Source organism: Sarcophilus harrisii, chromosome 4, assembly GCF_902635505.1.
Source record: "Sarcophilus harrisii chromosome 4, mSarHar1.11, whole genome shotgun sequence".
Classification (NCBI taxonomy): Eukaryota; Metazoa; Chordata; class Mammalia; order Dasyuromorphia; family Dasyuridae; genus Sarcophilus; species Sarcophilus harrisii.
This window is the reverse complement of record NC_045429.1, coordinates 195,804,428-195,832,360: the sequence shown is the minus strand read 5'-3', so window position 1 is coordinate 195,832,360 and position 27,933 is coordinate 195,804,428. Positions and strand designations below refer to the sequence as shown.

Genomic DNA, 27,933 nt, shown 5'->3' with positions numbered 1-27,933 from the left:
ACAAAAATTACATCCAATAAACAAAGTTCAATAAAGCATAGATTAAAAATTAATCGGAAATTAAATAACCTAATCCTAAAGAATGAATAGGTCAAAGGACAAATCACAGAAACAATAATTTCATTGAAGATAATAACAATGAAATAACTACCAAACTTGTGACATGCAAGCAAAGAAGTACTTAGGAACAGTTCTTGCTTATATAAATTTGTATTACAGAGATTCAACTTTACATAAAGATTTCTAAAAGAAATCTGCATTCCAAAAAACTATCTATGCTAATAAACAAACCAAACAAACCTTTTCAAGTGCAAGCAGAAGAAAAGGAGAGAATGTAGTCCCACACATCTATTACATTGCCAACTACTATATTCTTACAGATCCCTTTCTTTTTACTACCAAAGCTTCCACCCCAGTGAAGGCCCCTATAGCCTCATGCTGAGACTGTTATAAAAGTCTACTGGTCTCCTTGTCTCAAGTCTTTTCCCACTCTAATCCTTCCTTCACTTAGTTACCAGTGTGATTTTCCTGAAGTCCAATTCTGATCATGTTACTTTGTATTTGTTAAACTCCAGTGGCTCTAATTACCTCCTAGATCAAATCATGTTTGTTCTTTAAAGCCCTTTACACCTTGGCCCCCTTTTCCTTTTCCAGTCCTATACTGTAATAGTCCCCTCATGTTTATGATGTGACATTGGTCTCTTTACTGTTCAGAGAAATGTCACCTTCGCTGCCTTCTGCTTTCCTTCAAATTTCAGCTCAAATTCTACTTTCTATAAAAGGCCTTTCCACACTCCCCTCAGTGTCATCCATATGAAATTAGATCCAATTCCACACAATACATAGTATGCTAATTTGTCTCTCATTAAAATGGAAGAAAATGGACTTATTTGTTTCTCTCTGGAACCCCAACACTTAGCATAGTGCCTTGAACTTACTAATGTTTGCAGTGATAATTCCATTACAGATTAATGTTTGGTATTTATATGAAGTAACTAATTTTCCACCCTTCTTTCTTGGTGAAACCTTTTTTAAAAAATGTAGCTTAGTTTAGTCAGCTATATTTCTTCCATTTAACTATGATTGAAAATGATACTTTGGGTTTCCAATGTACTGCTTAGTTGTATTTTTTTAATTCAATAATTTTAAAAGACATTCTTGGAACTACAGGAATGGTCCTGAAGATAAGGAACAGCATTTCAACATCAACTAAGAAAGAATATTATAGTAACACAGATTTAATAAAAGATACATAATAAAAGTTCACAATCTTTTGCTGCTTTTCTTTGCATAATTCCTGTTTGTTAAATTTATAAAAATTAATAGACCTTGAGAAAAAGAAATCTTTACTAACGTACATCCTTTATTCTCTATAAAATAAATCCAGTACCTTACCAGTACCCTGCACTTAATAAATAAATGTTTAATTATGACACCAACATTACTTATGTAGAATTTTAACCATATAGAGTAAAGGAATGATATATCTAGAAAAGACTTTATATAGCCAATGCCAGGTATAATATAATAGGAGGTACTTAATGAATATTACCATCCTTTCATTTTACAAATGAAGACACCAAGGATTAAAAGATAAAATAACTTGTCAAAGGTTATATAATATATCAAATACCATATAAGTTAGAGTTTCAAACACTATCTTAACTAAAAAGCACACTATTAAATTTTTTTTAATAATATAACTTTTTTTTTACTCTAAGGATTTAAGAAAAATCAAAACAAAGCCCAAATTTTAAAGGATAAGAAAGTGAACCTTTTCTTCAAATATTATCATTTATATCCTTCCCAATTACAGATGGGATGAAATCCAAGTCCTACTACATATTTTGGAGTACTTCTCTTAAGAAAAGTCCTATCTTCAAGGAAAGAATATTCTAACAAGAATTATAATGGGAAAAAAAAGAAACCAGTTACCTTTTTAAAACTGAATAATAAACTTAATAAGTTTCTCTAAAAATATTATAGGAGTAAATGTTATACAAACTAGAAAATCTGGATTTAGGAACTCCTAGAATTTACATTCCAATTTATCATCCTTTATGATTAACAATTGTATATCAATTATTTGTTGGTCTCTTCAATTTTGTTTAAGCAATTTTGTTGATTCCAAGGGCAAGCCATTATTTTTTAATTCATAGAGAATGAGTCCTACTCATTGTAGGAAAGGGGAAAAGAATCAACAGGAAAGAATGGAAATCAATTTTAAAAATCCAAACCTACTTGCTCCCATATACACACGGTCTATCTTTGGATTTCATTGATTTTACTCTTAAAGGAAGATAAGAGAGTCTTGTCTTGCATAAGTGAGAAAGAAACTCATGTCCATGTATGTTGATTTTTTAAAGGGTTAGATCTGTTTCTTTCATGATGCCTTCAATGATTCCTATACCCCCCCCTTCAACCAGCTAAACTAGCACCTGGAGATAAACATTCAAGTTACTTTCTATTATTCTTATTTGCATACATACTAAAACCTTCCAGGAAGATCAATAATTGATCCTACACCATGTCCCACTTATTCATAGCTTGGGCCATGGGTCTTTTCTCTCCCAGACGGATTTTTTTTTTAAACTAGATAATCCCTTTCAGATTTTTTTTTCTTTTTGAGTAGATTAAAAGGGCCATTCTTTACTTCTTTTCTTACCCAGCCTTAATCACTGACTTGAGTTTTGCCTTGGTTAAACTGAGACCTGTTAGAGACCTTAGCTTAAAAAGGCCAAGGTCTCCCACTGTATCTGGGGCCATTTCCAACTTTCCTGATCTATATCTTGCCACTGGAGCTAGATGGCTCTGGGGGGGAAATTGAGGCAGGTGACCTTGCACACCTCTCTTACTCAAATCCAATTCACTGAAGTCATGGTCGCCTTTGAGAACGAAGGACCACCTCTTAGGTGCTTCTTCTCTTGGCATAACCCAGTCTTGCATATTTCTACTTATTTAATGGCAATCCAATGATATCACTAAAATAATTTGGTTTCAGATCTCTCAGAATAAGATTCCCCCAAAGTCAGGTACCCTTTGGTATTTCCCTTCCCCTTCTTTTGTGTGTTTTCTATCTCCATTAGATTGTAAGCTTCTTAAGGTCAAAGTCTTTTTTAATTAATTAAATTTCAAGCATTTAGTACAGTGTCTGGCACAAAGTAGATATCTAAAAATATTTACTGGCTGCTTGATAAATGCAAAAATGGGCTGAAGAGTTCAGAGAAGGAATTGAAAGATACAAACCAAAAAATTTAAGAGCTGTGTTTATCTATAAGACAACAGGACCTCCAAATAAGCTACTTTCAAAAAAAGGAATACAAAAAGGATTTTTAAAAAGATATGTTCATAGCAAGAACAACAAATAAAAAATACTAGGTCCGCTGCTTGGAAAGTTGGTATAAAGAAAAGATAACACATCTCAGAAAACAAATTAAAACAAAACTAACTCAATTTATCTTTTGCTTTTCTTCCTGGAATATTAGGATGTATCTTTTTTCTTATACTCGTCTTGGTGATTTCATCAGTTTCTATGGAAGCAATTGCAATTATTATCTTTAAACAGACAGATGACTCTCAAATTTATATATTCAGCAACATATATATTACTAAGTGCTAACTTCACATGGATGTCAGATGGGCATCTCAAACTCAAACATATCTAAATGATACTCATGTTAAAAAAAAAAAATCTTCAAATTTCCCTTTTTCATCATTTTTGACACCTTTATTTATCACACCTCAACAATCTCTTACCTTGGTAAATGATCACAAACTCACATGATAAATCTTGTAGAGTCTACTTCCATAACATTTCTACATGTCTCCTAAAACCAGTCACAGAGACTGTATACTAGTTCTGGTCCTCATTACCATTCCTGGACCATTTCAATGGCCTCCTAACTAGTCCTCCAATTTCCAATGTCTCCCCCTTTGAATTTACGAGTTGCTAACCTAATTATTTTAAAAGACAGGTACTATGATAGATAATAATAAATTTTCACTGGCTCTCTATTAACTCTAAAATGAAACACAATCATTTGTCTAGAACTCTATGATTATAGTTCAACATGCTATTCTAATCTTTTATCATTTCCTTCATGATTTCTCTATTACAGTCTAACTGGTCTGCTACCTATTCCCTACATGTGCAATTCCATCTCCTGACTCTGTGACTAGAATGTACTCCTTCCTCACTTCTATTTCTAAGAACCCCTAGTTTCCTTCAAAGCATAACAAAGAAGCCACTTCCTAAATGAGGCTTTCGCTGATCACTCCAGTCAGCGTCAATGTTTATGCCCTTATAAAGTTGTAATATAAATTTAAAATTTAAATTTTCTTTTTTTTTTTTAAAGTAATGACATTCCTAACAGCCAGAATTTCATTTGCAAAAAATTAATCCTACCTTGGTATTTACTTTATATTTATTTATGTATTTATAAAATCCATCTAAAGAATAAAAATGCTTGAGCACAAGAATTATTTGCTTTCTGATCTATGAGGCCTATCTACTAGAAGGCCTTCCAATAATAATTGCTTAATAAATGCTATTTGTACTGAACTGAATCCTAATTTTTCAAAGAAAAGTGGGGATTCTTAAAATTAGACCTTTGGGTTTTACATCTATTCTTAGCACTTTACCTAGTCAAGTCTCAAACCCAATTCAACAATTCACAGCTGTGAAAGCAAGTTTCTTAAATTTCAAACAATACAACTTTTGAATCATTTTTGATTAATCACACATTCTAGAAATCACCTCTTATTCTGAATGAAGATGCCAAACTACTATAGATTGATATCCCTATTAGAAAACATCTTCAGTGACAACTGAAAGGTTATATGTCTTTTTGATTGTGCACCTCAATTAAACCTTGGCTTAATTGAACAACCTGCTTTAACTCTTTCATCTTTTTGTTTTCAAATTTGAAATTTTGCATTTACAGAAATAAGGTAAAATATATGAGTTTTACACTGGGTTAGTGGAATTTGAAAGAAATTCTCTAATAAAACTTAAAGAAACAGCTTCTGAAAAAGTAAGAAAGATTTTAAGAAAATTGCTTGAAGTTTCATAGAAAAACCAAACTGCAGATGTAGTGATAACTGCCTTGTTGCTAATACAAATGGTACTTTCTTTTCTTTTTTGTGGTCATCAACCATGTTTCACAGGGAGGTTAAAAATCGTTAGATCTAAAATGAAAACCTATAAAAACACACTGAAAGACTCAGGATGTCTTAAAAGAGTTTTCTTAGTTTCATAAGCTTTACTTATTTCTCTTTCACAGAGGTCTGGGGAATTAAAATTAGCATTTGAAAGTATTAAAAAATGTTTAAACTTTTCATTTAGTTGTTATGTTCTAAAGACAGGTGCCCTTCTTATCAAAAGAACTGTGCCATCTGCTATTTCACAATTTTGACAGATTTTCATCTATAACTAACCAAAAGTTAGAAAATAAATTTTCTAACCTTTGGCTTTTTCCATATAACATAAATTACTGATTGTTGTTTTAAGGAAAAATTTTCCTAATAATAAAAAGTTAATTTGCAAATATAAATCCAAATAAAGAATTATTTGATTTCATTCAAGTCTCAGTTAAAGGCTTTCCTTCTGTAAGAAGGCTTCTTTAGTCCCCCTTAATGTAAGTTCTCATTGAAATGAACTCTAATTTAACCTGTAAGTAACTTGTTTATACATAGTTGCTTGCATATTATATTCTGCTACCCTTATCTCTTAACAGTAGTAACAAAATCTGAGAACTTCTTTGAAGTTTTATCAAGGCAGACAATACCTTCAACATTCTCTACATAGAAATTGTACAACTCCAACCTACTAAACATTAATCCAAAAGGTCTTTTCTAATTTTGACTATTCCTTTTCAAAACACTCCCTTAGATGTTCTTGCTCTTTATGACAGTTCTATGATATTCAATACCAATATCAAAACTCAATTTCAAGACTTAAAAAAATGTATTTTTATTTATATATTTATAATGCCTCTTCCAGTAGCTCCACACCACAGCCAAATGAGTTAGTTTTAATTTTTCCCTTCTCTTTTTCCAAGTTCCATGTCTTTATCTAAACTATCTAACATCAACTGAAGAGATTTTCCTTCATTCATGAGTATTCTAAAAATCTTCCTTTAATACCAGAGACAGACAAAAGGTTATTATGCCTAGTAGCATGGTGGATATTAAAGTTCTTTGCTTAGTCCCTAAACTAAGGAAACTTGTAATGCATACAAGACCACATAAGTAAAATAAGTGCAAAGGATAGAGGTAGCCAAAATAAGTAATCTGATGGGGAATACTTTCTTGTGAAGTTAATGGTGAGGGATCAGATAAGGCTCTACAGAGGAAATAGCACTGGCATGAAGACCTGAGGGAAGCATGAGAAAAGGCACAAAGAGTTAAGTTGTGGAGAGCAGTAGTTTGGCTAAGCAAGCAGAAAACACCATATGTCAACACAAGCTACCAGTCAGTTCCTTATGCTTTATCAAGGTCTCTCTAAAGAACTTCAATATCAATTATGAGACATGGGAGAAATTGGCACAGAACTGTCTAGCATAGCATGCCCTCATCAAAGAAGGAGCTACAGTCTATAAGCAAAACAGACCAGTAGCTCAAAAGAAACGCAAATTTAGAGACATCTCCATCCCAAATGTTCACACTGTGAACTATTTGTGCCCAACTGTGGTAGAGTCTTCTAAGTTCCTATTGTCCTGATCAGCCACAGCTATACTGTACACTGATACCAATATGATGTCATTTTAGCCTTATTCAATCACTATGGACAAACAACAATTTAGTAAGCAATGGGAAACCATTTAAAAGTTTTTACATGTGTGTACACACACACACACACACACACTCCTCCAAATGTTCTAATATCTGATTGGCTGTCAATGCAAGTAATGGAAGAAGACACCCAAAATAATTTATTTACTGGGTGTTCTCTAGTTTTATATACGTGCCAAAACTAGGTACTTAATGGAGGCAAAACTGAAAAGCACCATTCTCTTACCATTCAACAAATGAAAATCATATTTCTTTTCAATCAATCATTAGTCATTAGATATTTCTTTATAATACCCATAAAAACTGGAAAAAACTCAAGAGAAATAAAAATGCAATTTCAAATTACAACAAAATGCATTAAATATCTGGAAGTTAACCTACTAAAATATATATCAGATTTACATAAATACAACTACAAAACAATTTTTTATGGATTAAAAAATGAGATCAGATGGGCAAATATTAAAGAAGAGAAAAACAACTGCTATTAGTTAATTAAGCTGTTAGTTAAGCTATTAGTACTTAAAACTGCACAGACTCGGTACATCCTGTAATTAAAGCACCTCTTTTCATGGCAGTCCCAAACTGTAAATCAAGGAACACTAAACAAATTATGATACATGAATAAGAAATATTATGTCAGTAGAATGACAAAATGGACAATTTCAGTGGAAACTGCAGACTTTCATGATTTGAAACAGAATAAAATGAGCAAATCTAAGAGAATTTCCACAATGACAACATTATAAGGAAAAACAACTTCAAAAAACATCAGAACTCTGATCAATGCAAAGATAAATCATGAGTCCAGAAAAATAAAAGTGAATCATACCACTTACTTCCTGCCAAACCACAGCAATGATGTACTTAAAACGAGAAACACATATAGCCAGACACACACACACATACATGGACATGATCAACATGGGAAGTTGTTTTACTGGATTATGTGTATTTGTGAGGGTTTTGTTTGTTGCTGCTCTACTGGGAAAGGGTTACAAATAGGAAGGACAGATCTGAAAAAATATTTTAAAAAATAAACATTTAAATAAATGAAGAGGTATTTGATTTTCATGCCTAAACCAGGCTAATTCAATGAAAGTACCAATTTAATTTTTAAAAACCGACAGAATTAATAAAGAACAAAAGAGCAAAAACATCAAGAGAAAGGTTTGTTTGTTTTTTTTTAAGGTAAACATGAAGGGGTAATAGTATTACTAGATCTCAAGTTATGTCTGAAAACAGAAATTTTCCAAATTATCTGGTAAAAATTTAAAAAACCCAAAACCCCCAGCAAACTAGATGAGTAGAAAACATAACTAAGAGTTTGAAGGAAAGGAATATGACACTATAGCATATGATAAACTTAAGAACATAAATTACTGATTGGGTAGGAGACTTCCGGTCAAGATGGCAGAGAGAACACACACATCTATACTTAAGCTCAGCGTTTTCTCTCAGAATTTATTTCATGACAAACCTCGGAATTAGTGCTTGACTGAAACCCCCCCCACAAATAATTACCAATGAAGACATCCTTGAAATTCACCAGAAAAGGTCTGTTTTTGCTCGAGGGTGGGGACGGTTGGACCGGGCACAGGCTGAGGGCAAGTTACAGCGAGGGGGGTGTGGTATGAGCTCAGCCGTCTCTGCCCGGAGAGCTTTACTACAATATTGATTACTTTGCCCTGGCAGCAAGCCAGTAGACAAGCATAAAAACTAAAAACACAGATGAAGACTCGGAAAAGCTAGGGTCTCTCAGGACCTGGCCACACCCACCCACAGTATCTCAGTACACTCTCAAGAATTCCAGAGTGCAGATGCAGTGCAGCCATTGCTGTCCTGCTAGTGCCTCACTGCTGCCCCCCCGTAGTCTGTAGAGGAAGCTCGGTAACAGCATCCAGTCCCCCACCCTCCCAAAAAAGCAGACTGCATTTGGTTTTTTTTTTTACTAGTTTATTGTCTTTGATTCTTCTCTGACAAAATGAGGTTAAATGGACCTTAACCATTGATAGCTTCTATATGGATAGAGAACAGACTTTAAACCCTGAGAAGATTAAAAACAGACAGTCTCCAGATGAATCCCCAAAGGGGGATATGATCTGGTCCTCAACACACAAGACTCTCATAGAAGAAATTAGAAAGGCTCTCATAAGAGAGCTATAAGAAAAATGGGAAAAGGAAAGGGAGACTTGGCAAGAGAGTCTGGATAAGTCATCCCACTCATTTAAACATAGAGTGGATAAAGAAATCAAATCCTTGAAAAACAGAATTAGTGAACTGGAAAAAGAAAATAGCTCTCTAAAAAATAAAATGGGCAAAATGGAAAAAAATTCCATTGAACAAAACAACTCATTTAAAAATTCAATTGGACAATGAGAAAAAGATATAAAAAATACTTTATTGAAAATCAGAATCAAACAAATGGAATTGAATGACTCGAAGAGACACCAAGAATAAGTCAAGCAAAACCAAAAAAATGAAACAATGGAAAAAAAATGTCAAATACCTTCTTGGGAAAACAACAGACCTGGAAAATAGATCTGGGAGAAACAATCTGAGAATTATTGGACTCCCAGAAAAATATGATGAAAAAAAGAGCCTGGACACTATTTTCTGGAAATTACCAAAGAGAACTGCTAAGAAGTTATAGAAACAGAGAGTAAAATAGAAATTGAAAAAAATTCATCAATCACCTACTGAAAGGGATCCTAAAATCAAAACTCCAAGAAATATAATGGCCAAATTCCAGAACTATCAAACAAAGTTAAAAATCAATTCAAATATAGAGGAGCCATAATAAGGATTACTCAGGATCTAGCAGCATCCACATTAAAGGATCGAAGGGCCTGGAATATGATATTCTTCAAGGCTAAGGAACTTGGTATGCAGCCAAAAATAATTTAACCCAGCCAAAATGAGCATCTTTTTCCAAGGAAGATGGACATTCAACAAAATAAGTGAATTTCACCTATTTTTGATGAAAAAACCAGAACTAAACAAAATGTTTGATCTACAAATATAGAACTCAAGAGAAACCTAAAAAGGTAAAAAGAAATCTTGGGAACTATATTTCTGCTATAAAGATATATAAAGAACACATGTATGCTCTGTTCTAGAAACTAGAGGTGGAAAGGGAATTGTACCCAGAAAAGGATAAAGTGGAAGTACTACATCTCACGAAGAGGAAAAGGAAACCTATTATATCTGAGAGAAAGAATGGAGGGGAATGAACATAGTGTGTATCTTACTGCCATCAGAACTGGCTTTAAGAGAAAAATATTAGACATATTCGATTTATGGTGAAACTTCTCCCACCTCATTGAAAACTGGGAGGGAAAAGTGAAAAGGGAAGGAGTAAGGTAAGCGAAAAGGAATACAGAAATTGTGAGGAAAAGGAGTAAGATAGGGGGAGGAACTCTAAGGTGGGGAGAGGGATACTAAAAAGGGAGGGCTGTGAGAAGCAAGTGGTGCTCACAAGTTTTAATACTAGGGAGTGGGGTAAGCGGGAAGGAAAGGAGAAGTAAAAAAAAGAGATAGCCATCCTCATCTCAGATCAAGCAAAAGCAAAAATTGATCTAATTAAAAGAGATAAAGAAGGGCACTATATCTTGCTAAAGGGTAGCTTAGGTAATGAAGCAATATCAATATTAAACATATATGCACCAAGTGGTGTAGCATCTAAATTCTTAAAAAAGAAATTGAGAGCTGCATGAAGAAATAGACAGTAAAATTATAATAGTGGGAGATCTCAAACTTGCACTCTCAGAATTCAATAAATCAAACCACAAAATAAATAAGAAAAAAGTCAAAGAGGGAAATAGAATACTAGAAAAGTTAGATATGATATATCTTTGGAGAAAACTAAATGGAGACAGAAAGGAGTATGCTTTCTTCTCAGCAGTTCATGGAAACTAGACAAAAATTGACCATATATTAGGGCATAAAAACCTCAAACTCAAATGCAGTAAGGCAGAAACAGTAAATGCATCCTTTTCAGACCACGATGCAATGAAAATTACATTCAATAAAAAGCCAGGGGAAAATAGACCAAAAAATAATTGGAAACTAAATAATCTCATACTAAACAATGATTGGGTGAAACAGCAAATCAGAGACATAATAACTTCACCCAAGAAAATGACCAATAATGGGATGTCATACCAAAATGTGAGGGATGCAGCCAAAGTGGTAATAAGGGGAAATTTATTATCTCTAGAGGCTTACTTGCATAAAATAGAGAAAGAGAAGGTCAATGAATTGGGCTTGCAATTAAAAATGCTAGAAAAGGAACAAATTAAAAACCCCCAGTCAAACACTAAACTTGAAATTCTAAAAATAAAAGGAGAGATCAATAAAATTGAAAGTAAAAAAAACTACTGAATTAATTAATAAAATTAAGAGTTGGTTCTATGAAAAAAACAAAAAAATAGACCAACCCTTAGTAAATTTGATTAAAAAAAGGAAAGAAGAAAATTAAATTGTTAGTCTTAAAAATGAAAAGGGAGAACTCGCCACTAATGAAAAGGAAATTAGAGCAATAATTAGGAGTTACTTTGCCCAACTTTATGCCAATATTTAATAACGTAAATGAAATGGAAGAATACCTTCAAAAATACAGCTTGCCCAGATTAACAGAGGAAAAAGTAAATATCCTAAACAGTCCCTTTTAGAAAAAAAATAGAACAAGCTATTAACCAACTCCCTAGGAAAAAAAAAACCCAAAACCAGATGGATTTACATGTGAATTCTACCAAACATTTAAAGAACAATTAACTCCAATGCTATATTAACTGTTTGAAAAAAATAAGGATTGAAGGAGTCCTACCAAATTCCTTTTATGACATAGACATGGTACTCATACCTAAACCAGGTAGGTTGAAAACAGAGAAAGAAAATTATAGACCAATCTCCCTAATGAATATTGATGTTAAAATCTAAATAAAATATTAGCAAAAAAATTACAGAAAATCATCCCCAGGATAATACACTATGACCAAGTAGGATTTATACCAGAAATGCAGGGCTGGTTCAATATGAGGAAAACTATTAGCATAATTAACTATATCAATAACCAAACTAATAAAAAACATGATCATCTCAATAGATGCAGAAAAAGCATTTGATAAAATCCAACATCCATTCCTAATAAAAACACTTGAGAGGATAGGAATAAATGGACTTTTCCTTAAAATTAGTCAGGAGCATATATTTAAAACCATCAGTAAGCATCATATGCAATGGGGAAAAACTGGAACCTTTCCCAGTAAGATCTGGAGTGAAGCAAGGTTGTCCACTATCACCATAATTATTCAATATTGTATTAGAAATGCTAGCCTCGGCAATAAGAGTCGAGAAAGAGATTAAAGGAATTAGAATAGGCAATGAGGAAACCAAACTATCACTCTTCGCAGATGATATGATGGTATACTTAGAGAACCTCAGAGATTCTACTAAAAAGCTATTAGAAATAATTCATAACTTTAGCAAAGTTGCAGGATACAAAATAAATCCCCATATATTCTCAGCATTTTTATACATCGACAACAAAATCCAACAGCAAGATATACAAAGAGAAATTCCATTCAAAATAACTGTTATAGCATAAAATATTTGGGAATTTATCTACCAAAGGAAAGTCAGGAATTATATGAGCAAAATTACAAAACACTTTCCACACAAATAAAGTCAGATTTAAATAATTGGAAAAATATTAAGTGCTCTTGGATAGGCTGAGCAAATTAATAAAGATGACAGACAATACTCCCTAAACTAATCTATTTTTTAGTGCTATACCAATCAGACTCCCAAGAATCTATTTTAATGACCTAGAAAAAATAACAACAAAATTCATGTAGAAGAACAAAAGGTTGAGAATTTCAAGGGAATTAATGAAAAAAAATAAATAAAATGACGGTGGCCTAGCTGTACCTGATCTAAAACTGTATTATAAAGCAGCAGTCACCAAAACCATTTGGTATTGGCTAAGAAATAGATTAGTTGATCAGTGGAATAGGTTAGGTTCATAAGACAAAATAGTCAATAACTATAGCAATCTAGTGTTTGACAAACCCAAAGATCCCAATTTTTGGGATAAGAATTCATCATTTGACAAAAACTGCTGGGAAAACTGGAAATTAGTATGGCAGAAATTAGGCATGGAACCACACCATATACCAAGAGAAGATCAAAATGGTTACATCATTTAGGCATAAAGAACAAGATCATAAATAAATTAGAGGAACATAGGATAGTTTACCTCTCAGACTTGTGGAGGAGGAAGGAATTTGTGACCAAAGAAGAACTAGAGATCATTACTGATCACAAAATAGAAAATTTTGATTACATCAAATTAAAAAGCTTTTGTACAAACAAAACTAATGCAAATAAAATTAGAAGGGAAGCAACAAACTGGGAAAACATCTTTATAGTTAAAGGTTCTGATAAAGGCTTCATTTCCAAAATATATAGAGAAATGACTCTTAATTTATAAGAAATCAAGCTATTCTCCAATTGATAAATGGTCAAAGGATATGAACAGACAATTTTCAGATGAAGAAATTGAAACTATTTCTAGCTATATGAAAAGATGCTCCAAGTCATTATTAATCAGAGAAATGCAAATTAAGACAACTCTGAGATACCACTACCACCTGTCAGATTGGCTAGAATGACAGGAAAAGCTAATGCTGAATACTGGAGGGGATGCAGGAAAACAATGATGCATTGTTGGTGGAGTTGTGAATGAATCCAACCATTCTGGAAAGCAATCTGGAATTATGCCCCAAAAGTTATCAAATTGTTCATACCCTTTGATCCAGCAGTGCTACTACTGGGCTTATATACCAAAGAGATACTAAAGAAGGGAAAGGGTCCTGTATGTGCCAAAATGTTTGTGGCAGCCCTGTTTGTAGTGGCTAGAAACTGGAAAATGAATGGATGGCCATCAATTGGAGAATGGTGGGGTAAATTGTGGTATATTAATGTTACGGAATACTACTGTTCTGTAAGAAATGACCAGCAGGATCAATACAGAGAGGCTTGGAGAGATATACATGAACTGATGCTAAATGAAATAAGCAGAACCAGATTATTATATACTTCAACAACAATGGAAGTGGATATCTTCGACAAAGAGAAGATCTAATTCAGTTCCAGTTGATCAATGATGGACAGAAGCAGCTACACCCAAAGAAAGAACACTGGGAAATGAGTGTAAACTTTTTGCATTTTTGTTTTTCTTCCTGGGTTATTTATACCTTCTGAATCCAATTCTCCCTGTGCAACAAGAGAACTGTTTGGTTCTGAACACATATATTGTAGCTAGGATATACTATAACATATTTAACATGTATAAGACTGCTTGCTATCTAGGAGAGGGGGTGGTGGAGGGAGGAAAGGAAAAGTTGGAACAGAAGTGAGTGCAAGGGATAATGTTATAAAAAAAATTACCCAGGCATATGTTCTGTCAATAAAAAGTTATATTAAAAAAAAAAAAAAAAAAAAAGAACATAAATTACTGGGGAAGGAACTCATTATTCACCAAAATCTGTAGGGAATACTGGATTGTAGTTTGGCAGAAAATGAATTTAAACAAGTATCTTATGTGATATACCACAGTAAATTCCAAATGGAAAAATAATCTAAATATAAAAAGACACATAATAAAAGGAGAGAGGAATATAAAATTATATCTTTCATAAATGTGGATGGGGGGAAAAAACCCAATAGATCACCTTCTACAGAACACTTTTTAAAACTTTAATTATAATTACTTCAAATTATGTAAAAATAAGAAGTACTGTTCACAAATAAAAGCAACATGGTTAAAAAAAAGAAGACAAAGAAATAAAATTTTGTATTAATCAACTTTGATAAAAGTGTAGTATTCATACAACGGATTCTATTAAAGGCAAGAGCAATTCCCATAAAAGATATAGTAAAAGGGTGTGAACAAATGAAATATGAAAGAAAAAATACAATCAATCAACAACCATCTGAAAAGATGTCCTAATACATTACAACCAGAGAAATATATATCAAATTGGCAGAGTAAAAAATGGGAGAGAAATGCTTACTAGCTTTAGTGAGGAAAGAGACACACAAGTCACTTTTGGTGGAGCTATGAAATAAAAGAATTATTTTGGACAACAACACAGAGCCATACAAATTAAGTTACAAAAGTTACGCTCTTTGATCCAGCAATGATACTGTTAAGCTTAGCTTAAACCTAAGGATATTGTTGATATGAAAAATATCTTTTCTTTACAAAAATATACAAAGGAATGACCATCAATAATGGCAAAGAGATGGATACATTGTTACCAATGACCAAATGTTTCAATAAATAATGGTACATAAACCTAAGAGAATATCACTACAATTAGAATATAAAGAACTCAAATAAACATGAAAAGAGTCATAAAGAATGATATAGAACAGAGGTGTTCAAATACAATGCAGCCTGCCCAAACCAGATTAAAATGTAATTAAATATATTTAACAAAATAAACGAAAATATGATAGAACAAAAAATAAAGCAATTAGTGATTTTCTAAGTCAGGATGTGGCCTACAAGGATTCTTAAGTATGGTTTGCATTTCTATTTGAGTTTAATTCACTGATATAAATATAGTGAAGAAAGCAGATATAAAACAATACTGACTACAGTTATGAAATTCACACATTAAGGAGCAACAAAAAGTCATGTCAAATAAAATGAATAACGGTGATACTAGGTTGTTAAAGCCCACAGACCAAACTACATAGTGGTACATTCTTGCTCTTCTGTTGTCATTCTGCTTACTTAATTGGGGTCAGGATGGGTGGGGGAAGAAAGACAAACTTTTGTTTGGATATTTGGTTTGTCTTCTAAATTAAAATAAATTTAATAATGTGAAAAAAAATTAAAGTGAAATAATTTCTAAAGGGTTCCAAACAGTATATAGTGCTATATTTACCATTCTGTAATCCCATCCAGAGTTGTTTATGATCCTTTTTCTGCATTTCATTGATGACTTGACTTTTATGTTTTAAAGCATCAGCTTCCTTCATACAAGACATAAAATGGGCTTCAACTGTATCCTTGGATGGACAATGTAGAAGATCTTTCTCTGGAAAACTCTATCACATAAGGAATAAAAAGAAAATCATAAGATGGGCTATACAAGATAATTGAAATAACCATATGAAAATTGTAATTTTATTCCCACATCAATAAACTTAACCTTCCTTCTTTCTTATTTTCCTGACTTGGCTTAAATTTAAATAAGTTTACATTTTTTCACTTTTTAATTGAAGACTGACAAGAGCAATAACTAAACATTTTATGGTCTTTTCAAAAAATAAACCTTCCTCTACTATAACAAAAATTGCTGCAGAAAGACAGAGGTTTTTTCCTTTTGAGTTCTCAATATCTGAAAAATGGAGTGTCATAATAGAGGAAAATGCACACTACAATTTTGAATATATAGAATAATCTAAAGTGTTTTTCCCCCTCCTTGCACAAAGAGTTTATTATAAATCATTTTTACATTTCAATATAGGGATCATTTCAACTCCCAAGGCCAAATGTTTTTTAAGCTATCTACCACATGTCAAAATAAAAATAATCTATATAATTTGAGGTTTCATACTGTTATATGACAACGTAAAACAAAATATAAACCAAAATCAAAGCAATAAACACTCATTAAGCATTTACTTTGTACAAAGACAATCAAGTTTCTGTAAAGCCAGTCTTTGCTACTCAAAGTTTAGAGGTTTACCCTTTCTATCTTCACAACATTTCTTGTATATGCCCCATTTTCTCCACTGAAACAGTCACAACCCTAAATGAAGCTCTCTTTACCTCGTACCTAAATTACTGTAATGCTTTTCCTAAACCGGTTCCTTGATTCTCTTCCTACTCCAATCTGTCCACCTTTTATTTTTCTTGATTACATATTTGACCATATATACCCTTACAAAATAGCTCCACTGGCTCCCTATTACCTCCAGGATTAAATAATTGCATTTTTTTGGGAACCTTCCCAGTCTTAAACTTTATCCCTCTCTATACCTTATGTAATCCAGCAACATGGGCTTACCTTTAATTCCTTCTAAAATCATAAAAATAGGATCAAATCATCCCTGACCCTCTGGCTTGTCTTGACCTTAAAATCACAGCCTGAGAATACACTTAATACTTTTCTCTTATTATCATGTAAACACTTCATCCTCACACAGTCTTTTAGAATTGATCACATGTATGTGCCTTTGTATGATTCCCTTGTCTTCTTAGTTTCAATTTATTAGCATTTATTAAGCACCTACTATGTGTCAGGCTCTGTGTGAAGCACTAAACAGCTAAAATTTCTTTATGGTTTTATCTGTGAAGGTATCTAGCTTGATTTTAGAAAATGCAAGTCAAACTTCCAGTCATCAAGCTAGTAAAGAGGCTAAAAGATGGAAAAATTAATTGTTGGTGAGACTTTTCATTATACAATGGAATAAATGAAATGAAATAAAAGCTAAATATTTCTTTGATCCAAAGACTCCACTTCTATAATTATATATATCCCAAGGAGGTTATAGACAGCAAGAAAAGACCCACATGCACAAAAATTTTTATGGAAACATTATCTGTAATCATAAAAATCTAGAGAAAAAAATGTGTCCAATCAAGTAAAATAAACTGATGACTAGTGTGAGTTCTCAAATATGTTTTCAGTTTTTAGCAAGTCTCAATGAGTGAATGAATAGATATATCTATGTGTTTGTATATGTATACATATGTAAATACACATACATATTAGTGTCATAGGTAAAGATGTTATCAAGTAAATTCTATAATATAGAGAACTTTTAATATTGTGAACTTCAGAACTGATTAGGATTTTTATGAAGAATTGGGAGTTAATACAGGTAAATCAGAAAAATAAAAACAACTTAGCATTTCTATTAGTACTTCATTGTGGGAACTGGTAAGGCATTTAAACTCTCTGAACCTAAGTTTTCATCTTGATTAACATTTTCATTCACTAATTTTGTCATAAAACATTAATACATGATATCTATATTTTACTGAAGCTAAGGTTTTTTTTTACCTATATTTTATAAGGAACTTCCTATAAAGTATTCATACTAGAAAATGAGCAGTCGAAGTTAAGAGATTCCAAACACAGCTTTCATGACTACACTAAAATCCTTCCTCCTGATGCCCATATAGTTTTCCACAGGAAATTGGGTTAATCTTATCCAATTGTCCACATAAGTATTAAGAGCTCAGCTGAGAGTGGAATCCAGATTTTCAGATTCCAGATCCAGTGTTTCCACTGTTTCAAGCTGACACTATCTTATTCGTAAAAAAATTTATATGTGTGTGTACACATGTATTTATATATACACACATAGATATTATCACATATCTCAAAACCTCTTCAGGTCCCTAACTCTAATCCCACCTCAGCAATCAATGCACTTTTTGTTTCCATTCAGTAAACACTTAATAAACATCTATTTAGTTTTAACTAAACATGAAACAGTCTTTCCTCTTCAATAACTTAAATTCTATTGGGAAGGGGGAGGAATTTATAAGAGGGGAGAGGAAAGAGGAGATGCAGGGATGCAAGGGGGAAGGGAGGGTTAGGAGAGAGAAAGGAGGATTATAGATATAGGATTCAGGACACAAATAACATGCCTCTACTAGGCATCACAGAACTACTGCCCTGAATAGGGTACTGTTAATTGGTTTAGCTTTTTAACTGAAAAAATTGCTTTTTACACAAGCTAGTTGTTACACATGTAAATGTATAATTTCAATTTTATTTTACTAAATCTAAGCTGATATCAATTGCACATCTCCAGAAAACATGAATCTCAGAAAAGTATAGTAAAAATGTTATTCTATGAATGTTTTGCCCAGAAATGATATGTGGAAGTTACTATTTCAGGTTCCTAAAACCTTCATTTCAAATTAACTAAAATTTTGTATGTTATCTTCAGTACCCATAAAGTAACAGAACTAGACAAAGAGGAGGACTGGAGCCCTAACCCTACCAGCTGCAGCTTCCTTCTTCACCCTGCTTCCCCAAGGCTTATTTTTAAGGCCTATCTACACTGGTCCCTTGAAGTAGTTACTAGAGTGGTAACCTTTTCCCTCCCCTCTCTTAGTTGGGTTTTCTTCGGATACAACATTATAAGGTAAAAACCTCATCTTTTGCAATGGGTGACAAGCAATTATTTTAGACCTCAGGTACCCTGTGGAAACCAAGTGCTTTTGGACATTTGAAACAATAAAATTTTGGTTTGTTTGGTTTTTAGTGGAAGAAGGAAGAATACAATAGGCCAAACCTAATGTTTAATTTTTGATGTTAGCTACAGGGGCAGAAAGAGTACCATCAACTACATACAAACATAGAATAGAGTGGAAAAAAAACTGACTAGACTATAAATTATGTTATATAATATATTAAATTATATATATATATATATATATATATATATATATATATATAAAAATTATATATATATATAATAGCAACAAAGAGATATTAGCAGGCAATCATAGCATCATGTATATTGCTAAACAAAAAAAAGTAAGTTCTTTCATTCAATATAGTAAGAATGTTAAAGCTAAAAATTGTTTTTTAAATTAATGTCTATTTTCTTAAGATCCTGGCTTAATAAAAACGAAATTCTTTCTAGGCTGCAAAAGTCACCAATGGGGCATGAACATCTCAACTGTGTTAGTGATCCAAATGCAGACCTGAAAGTTCCTTTATGACTTTCTTAAGGGTGTAACTGAGGATTCAGTTTCAGTATTCATACAGTGTAGGCCCTCTCTAGATCAAAAACTAACTTGGTATAAGAATGTCTGATTTTCCTTATGTACTGTCCCCTAATGACTGAATTCTACCAGATAGAAAACTTCATTTAGTTACCTGAGTTTTTTATATCACTGACTTTCCAGAATACACAGAAATTGTATACCACAAAATAATTAGCTCCCTGAAAATTATTAAAACACTTATGAATACGCAATGTCTTAGCACTGTCCTTTTCCAATCACTTCTTAAACTCATCCACCACACTGTTGCATGACCATGTGTTCTCCTGCATATTAGGTGACAGTTTTGTTGGGAGTGCAGCTGAAATAGCTCCCATTACTTACAGACAGGACTTCCATGTGGAAGGGGGAAATGAAGAAAGGAAGAGAATGTACACAAACCTTCCCTTGAATGGGTGAGTGAGAGGTATGGTCTAAAAAATGCTATCTATTTATTGCCTTAAGGAATGTTAGGAGAAAAATGGTGACCCCCAAAACCTCAGTCATGGGGTATTTTTTAAAAACAAGTTCCAGGAGGAAAATCCTTTTCAAAACTGTTTTCGTTCTGATTCAACTTGTGCTGGCCTCTCTTTCCCTTAGGTCAATGAATTAAAGCATTGGCTAGAATTTGATGATACTATACTCGAAGCTTTAAAAAGCTCTCAAAAAATTACTTCTAACCATAAATATCTTCTTTAAATAATATTAATAAATATTTAAACAACTTTAAGACTTCAGAAGATGGTATAAAAAGGTCCACCAAATAATGCCAGAAGGATAAAAAAAAACTAAAAATTTTACTTTTTAATTACACTCTTAATACTCACTCACTCAATCTGAAATCAGAAATGGGAAATGCTACTTAAACTGTACCTTAAAATGTACTGTGATGTTCCAAGGAAGAGCTGTATTTGATGCAAGAAGATCAAAGAGCAAACCAATTGGATAATGCCTAAAAGTGAAAGAAGGCATTTTAAGGTAAAAGTGAATATTTACAATTATAGCAACAAATAAAAATAAGTTTCCAGCACATGATTGTACAGCAAAAATTTAGGGAAGTTCAGTCACAAATCACATGAAGGCAAAATTTTATTTAGTTTACATGCCTGGGGTAACATGGTACAATTTTCAGTCATCACGTAGTTTTTTTCTTCTTCCATTTGATTCTCCTCTGAAGTCTCACTATGCATAATGTACAGATTATACTGAAGATATCTTTCATAAAGCTGTTTGAACTCTTATGTGTACCTTTATTAAATATGCTACAATATTAGCAGTGTACAATTAAATGAGTTTACATACATACAATTTTAATAAGCATCTAATTCTAAATTGTTATACTAACAAATGTTAGTATAATCACTGAATGTTAGCAAATCAAAACCTCATTTAAATATGTAATAATTAAAATTAAAAGTTCTTGTCTCTTATTTTGTATTTTATACACAATTTAGCACAAGATCTGGAGTATATAACCACAAATGCTCATTCATTTATTCACTCAATACCGTAGTGGCTAATTACTTAAGAACTTTTTTTTTTTTTAAAAGCTTAGTGACAAGAATGACTAAGATTCAAAAAGTTATAATTTTATAGGCATTGGCACTCTCTTCCACATTACTTAAACTATAATCTCTATGTTTTAGCAGTTTGGTCTCCATGGGTTACTATGGCTAAAAGAACCCATCTGTTAGCCAAGATTCTGAGTTTTTCTAAAAACTACTCTAGCTAAGTTCCAGTGAAAAATGTATAAGCCTATACACACCTGACTGCAAAAAAATTTATGGAATTTAGGTCAAAGAATCTTAAATATCATCCAGCTTAGGAGTTCCTAACTTTTTTTTAAACATGTACCATTTTTGGTTGATGAAACCCATGGGCTGCTTCTCAAAATAATGTCTTTAAATAAACAAAACATGCAGACTCAAAAAAGGGAAAAATTATATTAGTATACAGTTATCAAGTTATTAAATTAAAAGTTCACAGATACCAGGTTAAACACTTCTAATTTAATGGAACTCCCTCACTTTATAGATGAGAAAACTAAGATGTTGAAAAATTAAGTGACTGGGCTAAAATCACACAGGTACAAACAAGCCACAGAGGTAGGATTCAACTCCAGATATTTTCAATTGGTAATTTCCTCCCAAGGATGTGAATATGAGGAAGCATCCAAGCTAGTCATGCATAGTTCAAATGCAGCTCAGCCCATGATTTTCCACATTATTTCTGTACCTTTCCCCAACTCCTTTTCAGTTTTATTATATCTTCTATTTGAATGCAAATTCCTTGAGGTCAGGGACTAACTGCCTTGTATTTGTATAATCAGAGCTTGGCACAGTGACTGGTACAAAGTAAGTGCTTACTAAAGACTTTCTCTACTTTTCTATCATTATTCTGACTCCAAACACCCTGTCCTTTCTACTCACCCACAATACCTCTTTTGGAAATTTCCAATTTGCTATCTATCTTAGATGCCTCTTCTACCAAGAATTTCATGAAGTCATCATCATCACCACCATGAGTTCTTCAATAATATTACCAAAAAGCTTTTCCACATCCTTAAAAGTAATACAATACCCCTTAATTCAGCAATATGACTACTAGGTCTATATCCCATAAAAAAGGAAAAAGGACCCATATGCACAAAAAATGTTTATAACAGCTCTTTTATGGTGGCAAAGAATTGGAAATTGAGGGGACGCCCATCAATTGGGCATTCGTTGATTAAATTGTGGTATATGAATATAATGGAATACTGTTGTTATATAAGAAATGATAGTAGGCAGATTTCAGAAAAACCTAAAAATACTTCCACAAACTGATACTGAGTGAAGTGAGTAGAACCAGAACATTGTACATAGTAACAGCAATATGGTGCAATGATCAATTTTGATAGACTGTTCTTAGCAATACATTGATCTAAGACAATTCTAAAAGGCTCATGACGGAAAATGCTATCCATATTCAGAGAAATAACTATGGAGTCTAAATGCAGATTAAAGTAAACTATTTTCACTATTTTGGTTGTTTTTTTCTTTCTTGGTTTTCCCCTTCTATTCTGATTCTTCCTTCACAATATGTCTAATGTGGAAATATGTTTAATATGATTATATATGTATGACCTATATCAGATTGCTTGCTGTCTTGAGGAAGAGAGAAAAGACAAAAATTTAGAACTCAAAATCTTACAAAGATGAGTGTCGAATAATTTATCCAAGAAATGTAATACCAGAAACTTATAAAGAACCAAAGAGAAGCCAATGATTATGTAAGAGAAAAATATGATAAATTCAAAAGACTGAAAAATTAGTAAATTTTAAGATATATTACACCAAAAACAACTGACCTCAAAAATAGGTCAAAGACTCTAATTTATAAGAAATCAAGCCATTCTCCAATTGATAAATGGTCAAAGGATATGAACAGATAATTCTCAGACAAAGAAATTGAAACTATTTCTAGCCATATAAAAAGATGCTCCAAGTCATTATTAATCAGAGAAATTCAAATTAAGACAACTCTGAGATACTACTAAACACCTGTCAAATTGGCTAGACTGCCAGGAAAAGATAATGACAAAGGTTGGAGGGGATGTGGGAAAACTGGGACACTGATACATTGTTGGTGGAATTGTGAATACATCCTGCCATTCTGAAGAGAGATTTGGAACTATGCTCAAAAAGTTATCAAACTGTGCATACCCTTTGATCCAGTAGTGTTACTACTGGGCTTATATCCCAAAGAGATCTTAAAGAAGGGAAAGGGACCTGTATGTGCAAGAATGTTTGTGGCAGCCCTCTTTGTAGTGGCCAGAAACTGGAAACTGAGTGGATGCCCATCAATTGGAGAATGGCTGACTAAATTGTGGTATATGAATATTATGGAATGTTATTGTTCTGTAAGAAATGACCAGCAGGATGATTTCAGAAAGGCCTGGAGAGAATTACATAAACTGATTCTGAGTGAAATGAGCAGGACCAGGAGATCATCATATACTTCAACAACAATACTATATGATGATCAATTCTGATGGACCTGGTCCTCTTCAACAATGAGATGAACCAAATCAGTTCCAATACAGCAGTAATGAATTGAACCAGCTACACCCAGCGAAAGAACTCTGGGAGATGACTATGAACCATTACATAGAATTCCCAATCCCTCTATTTTTGTCCACCTGCATTTTTGATTTCCTTCACAGGCTAATTGTACACTATTTCAAAGTCTGATTCTTTTTGTACAGCAAAATAACTATTTGGACATGTATACATATATTGTATTTAACTTATACTTCAACATATTTAACATGTATTGGTCAACCAGCCATCTGGGGGAGGGGATGGGGGGAAGGAGGGAAGAAGTTGGAACAAAAGGTTTTGCAATTGTCAATGCTGAAAAATTACCCATGCATCTATCTTGTAAATAAAAAGCTATAATAAAAAAATAGGTCAAAGAGAATTTAAGAATAATTGGACTTCTTGAAAAACCACAATTAGAAAAAAATGATTTATTATTATTATATTATTATATAGCTGGGCATTTTCATTTCAAGAAATCATACCTGAAAACTAGCAGCAGCAGCATCTTATTCAGCCATTCCTCAAATAATGGGCATCTATTGATTTTCCAATTTCTTGCCACCACAAAAGGGGCTATACAAACGTTTTGCCACACATGGGTCTTTTCCCTTCTTTTATGTTTCCTTTGAGGTACACATCTAGTAATGGCACTACTGGGTCAAAGAGTATGCACAATTTGATAGCTCTTTGGACAGAGTACCAAACTCCTCTCCAGAATGGTTGGATCAGTTCACAACTCCACCAACAAGGCATTAGTTTCCCAGTTTTCTCACACTCCCTCCAACATTATCATTACCTTCTTCTGTCATCTTAGCCAGTTTGATAGGTATGAGATGCAGTGCTGTTTTAATTTGCATTTCTTTAATCAATAGTGATTTAGAGCATTTTTTCATGTGACTATAGATAGTTTTAATTTCTTCATCTGAAAATTGTCTTCATATATTTTGAAAACGTGTTGTATTTTTATAAATTTGAGCCAGTTTTCTATGTATTTTAGAAATAAAGCCTTTATGAGAAACACTGATTATAAAAATTTTTTTTTCCAGCTTTCTACTTCCCTTCCAAGGTTGCATAGTTTTGTTTGTGCAAAACCTTTTTAATTTACAGTAATCAAAATTATTCATTTTGCTTTTCATAACTTCTCTAGTCTTTTTTTGGCTATAAATTCCTCCCTTCTCCAAAGATTTGATCAGCAAACTATCCTTTGCTCTTCTAATTTGCTTATAAATATCATTCACATAGTGAACTCTTATTCCAGAAGTTGGAGTCTTTGGGTTTATCAAACAACAGATTACTATAATCAATGATTATTGTGTTATGTGTATCTAACTTATTCCACTGATCTACCACACAATAGATTTTTAAGCAAATTAACAGAGGTGAGTAAGAGTTTGTAAGTCCAAGCACAAGAATCCAGATAAATCTAGAAAGGCAAATTAATTTTAAGCATTGGAAGTTGCTACATGATTATGTAATTCTGAAATAAGGGGAAAAGAAATGTGACCCTTTAAGAAATTTCATGTTTTCAAAGGATATTGAGAAAGTTAAATAAGAAAAACCAAGGCCCCTGGAATATGGGATGATTCTATTTTGAGGGTCTGAAAAGAGAAACGAAGGGAAATGTAGAAGCAGCAAGCCAGGGAGATAATAATAGTGATGTCAAACACAACAAGGCCATTTTATAAAACAAAGAGAAGAGAAAAATGTTCTGAAGGAAACATGGATAAGCAAAGCAGTCCTGCCAAGCCTTGGCCCTGCATCACTCCTATCATTCATTGCCTTTGCTCCAGTTGTCGTTCAGTCATTTTTTAGTTGTATTCAACTGTTTCTTACCCTGTTTTGGGTTTTCTTGGCAGTGGTTTGCCATTTCCTTCTCCAGCTCACTTTATAAATGAGAAAACTGAGGCAAACAAGGTTAAGGAACTTCCCCCTATCACCTATCTAATGAAGCAGCTGAGGCTGGATTTGAACTCAGGAAAATGAGTTTTCCAGACAACAGGTCTGGCAACTCTATCCACTGTGCCATCTAGATGTCACTTTGCTCAGACACAATTTTTTTTGCCTTTGCTTCTATATACTAATGAAGAAAAGTGATGAAAATTGCACAACTGTTCTTTACTACTTACTTACTGGCTACTAGGCAATCTTAGTTCATGTAATCAACTCATTATCCAACTCTCCAAAACAGCTCTTCTAAACCTTTCCATCGCCTATCAAAAATCCTATGGCCCTCCCTTCCTTCACTCTTTTAATTAAGAACTTTTGACTTTTACTCTACAGAAAAGAAAAATTTTAAAATACTTCTAACTCTGAAGTAGAAAAGAAGTAGGAGTAGAAACTTCTCTACTCTTCCCCATTTCACATCAATCATATGCCTTGTATCACTATATTCTCTGTCATTTATCCCACCTGAATTGAGTTGATCCTTTTCTATCCCCTCTCCTCTAGATTGCATACTCTATTAGCCCTACTCCATCACTTATTCTCAATCTTTAACTGCTGGACCCTTCATCATTGCTTGCAAACATGTCCATGTCTTTCTCATCTTCAAAAAACCTTCATTTGAATCCACACCTTTAGCAAAGTTGCATGATACAAAATAAACCCACATAAGTCATCAGCATTCTTATATACCACTAAGAAAATCCAACAGTTAGAGATACAAAGAGAAATTCCATTTAAAGTAACTGCCAATAGTGTAAAATATTTGGAAATCTATATGCCAAGGGAAAGTCAGGGACCTATATGAGCAAAACTACAAAACACTTTCCACACAAATAAAGTCAGATCTAACCAACTGGAAAAATATTAAGTGCTCTTGGATAGGTCAAGCAAATATAATAAAGATGACAATACTACCTAAACTAGTGCTATACCAATCAGACTCCCCCCAAAATATTTTAATGACCGAGAAAAAATAACAATAAAATTCTAGAAGAACAAAAGGTCAAGACTTTCAAGGAAACTAAAAAAAAAAAAAAAAAAAAAATGAAGGTGGCCTAGCTGTACCAGATCTAAAACTATATTATAAAGCAGCAGTTACCAAAACCATTTGGTATTGGCTAAGAAATAGACTAGTTGATCAATGGAATAGGTGAGGTTCACAGGACAAATAGTTGATAACTTTAATAATCTAGTGTTTGACAAACCCAAAGACCCCAACTTTTGGGATAAGCATTCACTGTTTGACAAAAACTGCTGGGAAAATTGGAAATTAGTATGGCAGAAACTAGGCATGGACCCACACTTAACACCATAAACTAAGAATAAGATCAAAACGGGTCCCTGATTTAGGCATAAAGAATGAGATTATACATAAATTAGAAGAACATAGGATAGTTTACCTCTCAGACCTGTGGAGGAGGAAGGAATTTATGACCAAAGAAGAACTAGAGATCATTATTGATCACAAAATAGAAAATTTTGATTATATCAAATTGAAAAACTTTTGTACAAACAAAACTAATGCAGACAAGATTAGAAGGAAAACAATAAACTGGGAAAACATTTTCAGTCAAAGGTTCTGATAAAGGTCTCATTTCTAAAATATATAGAGAATTGACTCTAATTTATAAGAAATCAAGCCATTCTCCAATTGATAAATGGTCAAAGGATATGAACAGACAATTTTCAGATAAAGAAACTGAAACTATTTCTAGCTATATGAAAAGATGCTCCAAGTCATTAGTAATCAGAGAAATGCAAATTAAGACAACTCTGAGATACCACTACACATCTGTCAGATTGGCTAACATGAGGAAAAAATGGTGATGAATGTTGGAGGGGATGTGGGAAAAGTAGAACACTGATCATTGTTGGTGAAATTGTGAATACATCCAGTCATTCTGGAGAGCAATTTGGAACTATCCTCAAAAAGCTATCAAATTGTTCATACCCTTTGATCCAGCAGTGTTACTACTGGGCTTATATCCCAAAGAGATTTTAAAGAAGGGAAAGGTACCTGTATGTGCAAAAATGTTTGTGGAAGCCTTCTTTGTAATGGAAACTGGATGCATGCCCATCAATTGGAGAATGGCTGAATACATTGTGGTTTATGGATGTTATGGAATATTATTGTTTTGTAAGAAATGACCAGCAGGATGATTTCAGAAAGGGCTGGAGAGACTTACATGAACTGATGCTGAATAAAAGGAGCAGGACCAGGAGATCATCATATATTTCAACAACAATACTATATGATGATCAATTCTGATGGACGTGGCTCTCTTCAACGAAATGAACCAAATCAGT

General features: G+C 33.0%; 1 protein-coding gene across 2 annotated transcripts in view; it reads right to left on the bottom strand.

Moving 5' to 3' along the window:
* The window catches only part of ATG5 (autophagy related 5), a 124,583-nt gene that overhangs the window by 72,319 nt on the left and 24,331 nt on the right, over positions 1-27,933 (bottom strand). For both annotated transcript variants that reach the window (XM_003769327.4, XM_031964467.1), the window contains exons 4-5: positions 20,474-20,552; positions 15,753-15,915 (exon numbers count right to left, since the gene is read on the bottom strand). In XM_003769327.4, coding sequence (XP_003769375.1) covers positions 15,753-15,915; positions 20,474-20,552 — 242 coding nt within the window. The remainder of the gene's footprint in view (positions 1-15,752; positions 15,916-20,473; positions 20,553-27,933) is intronic.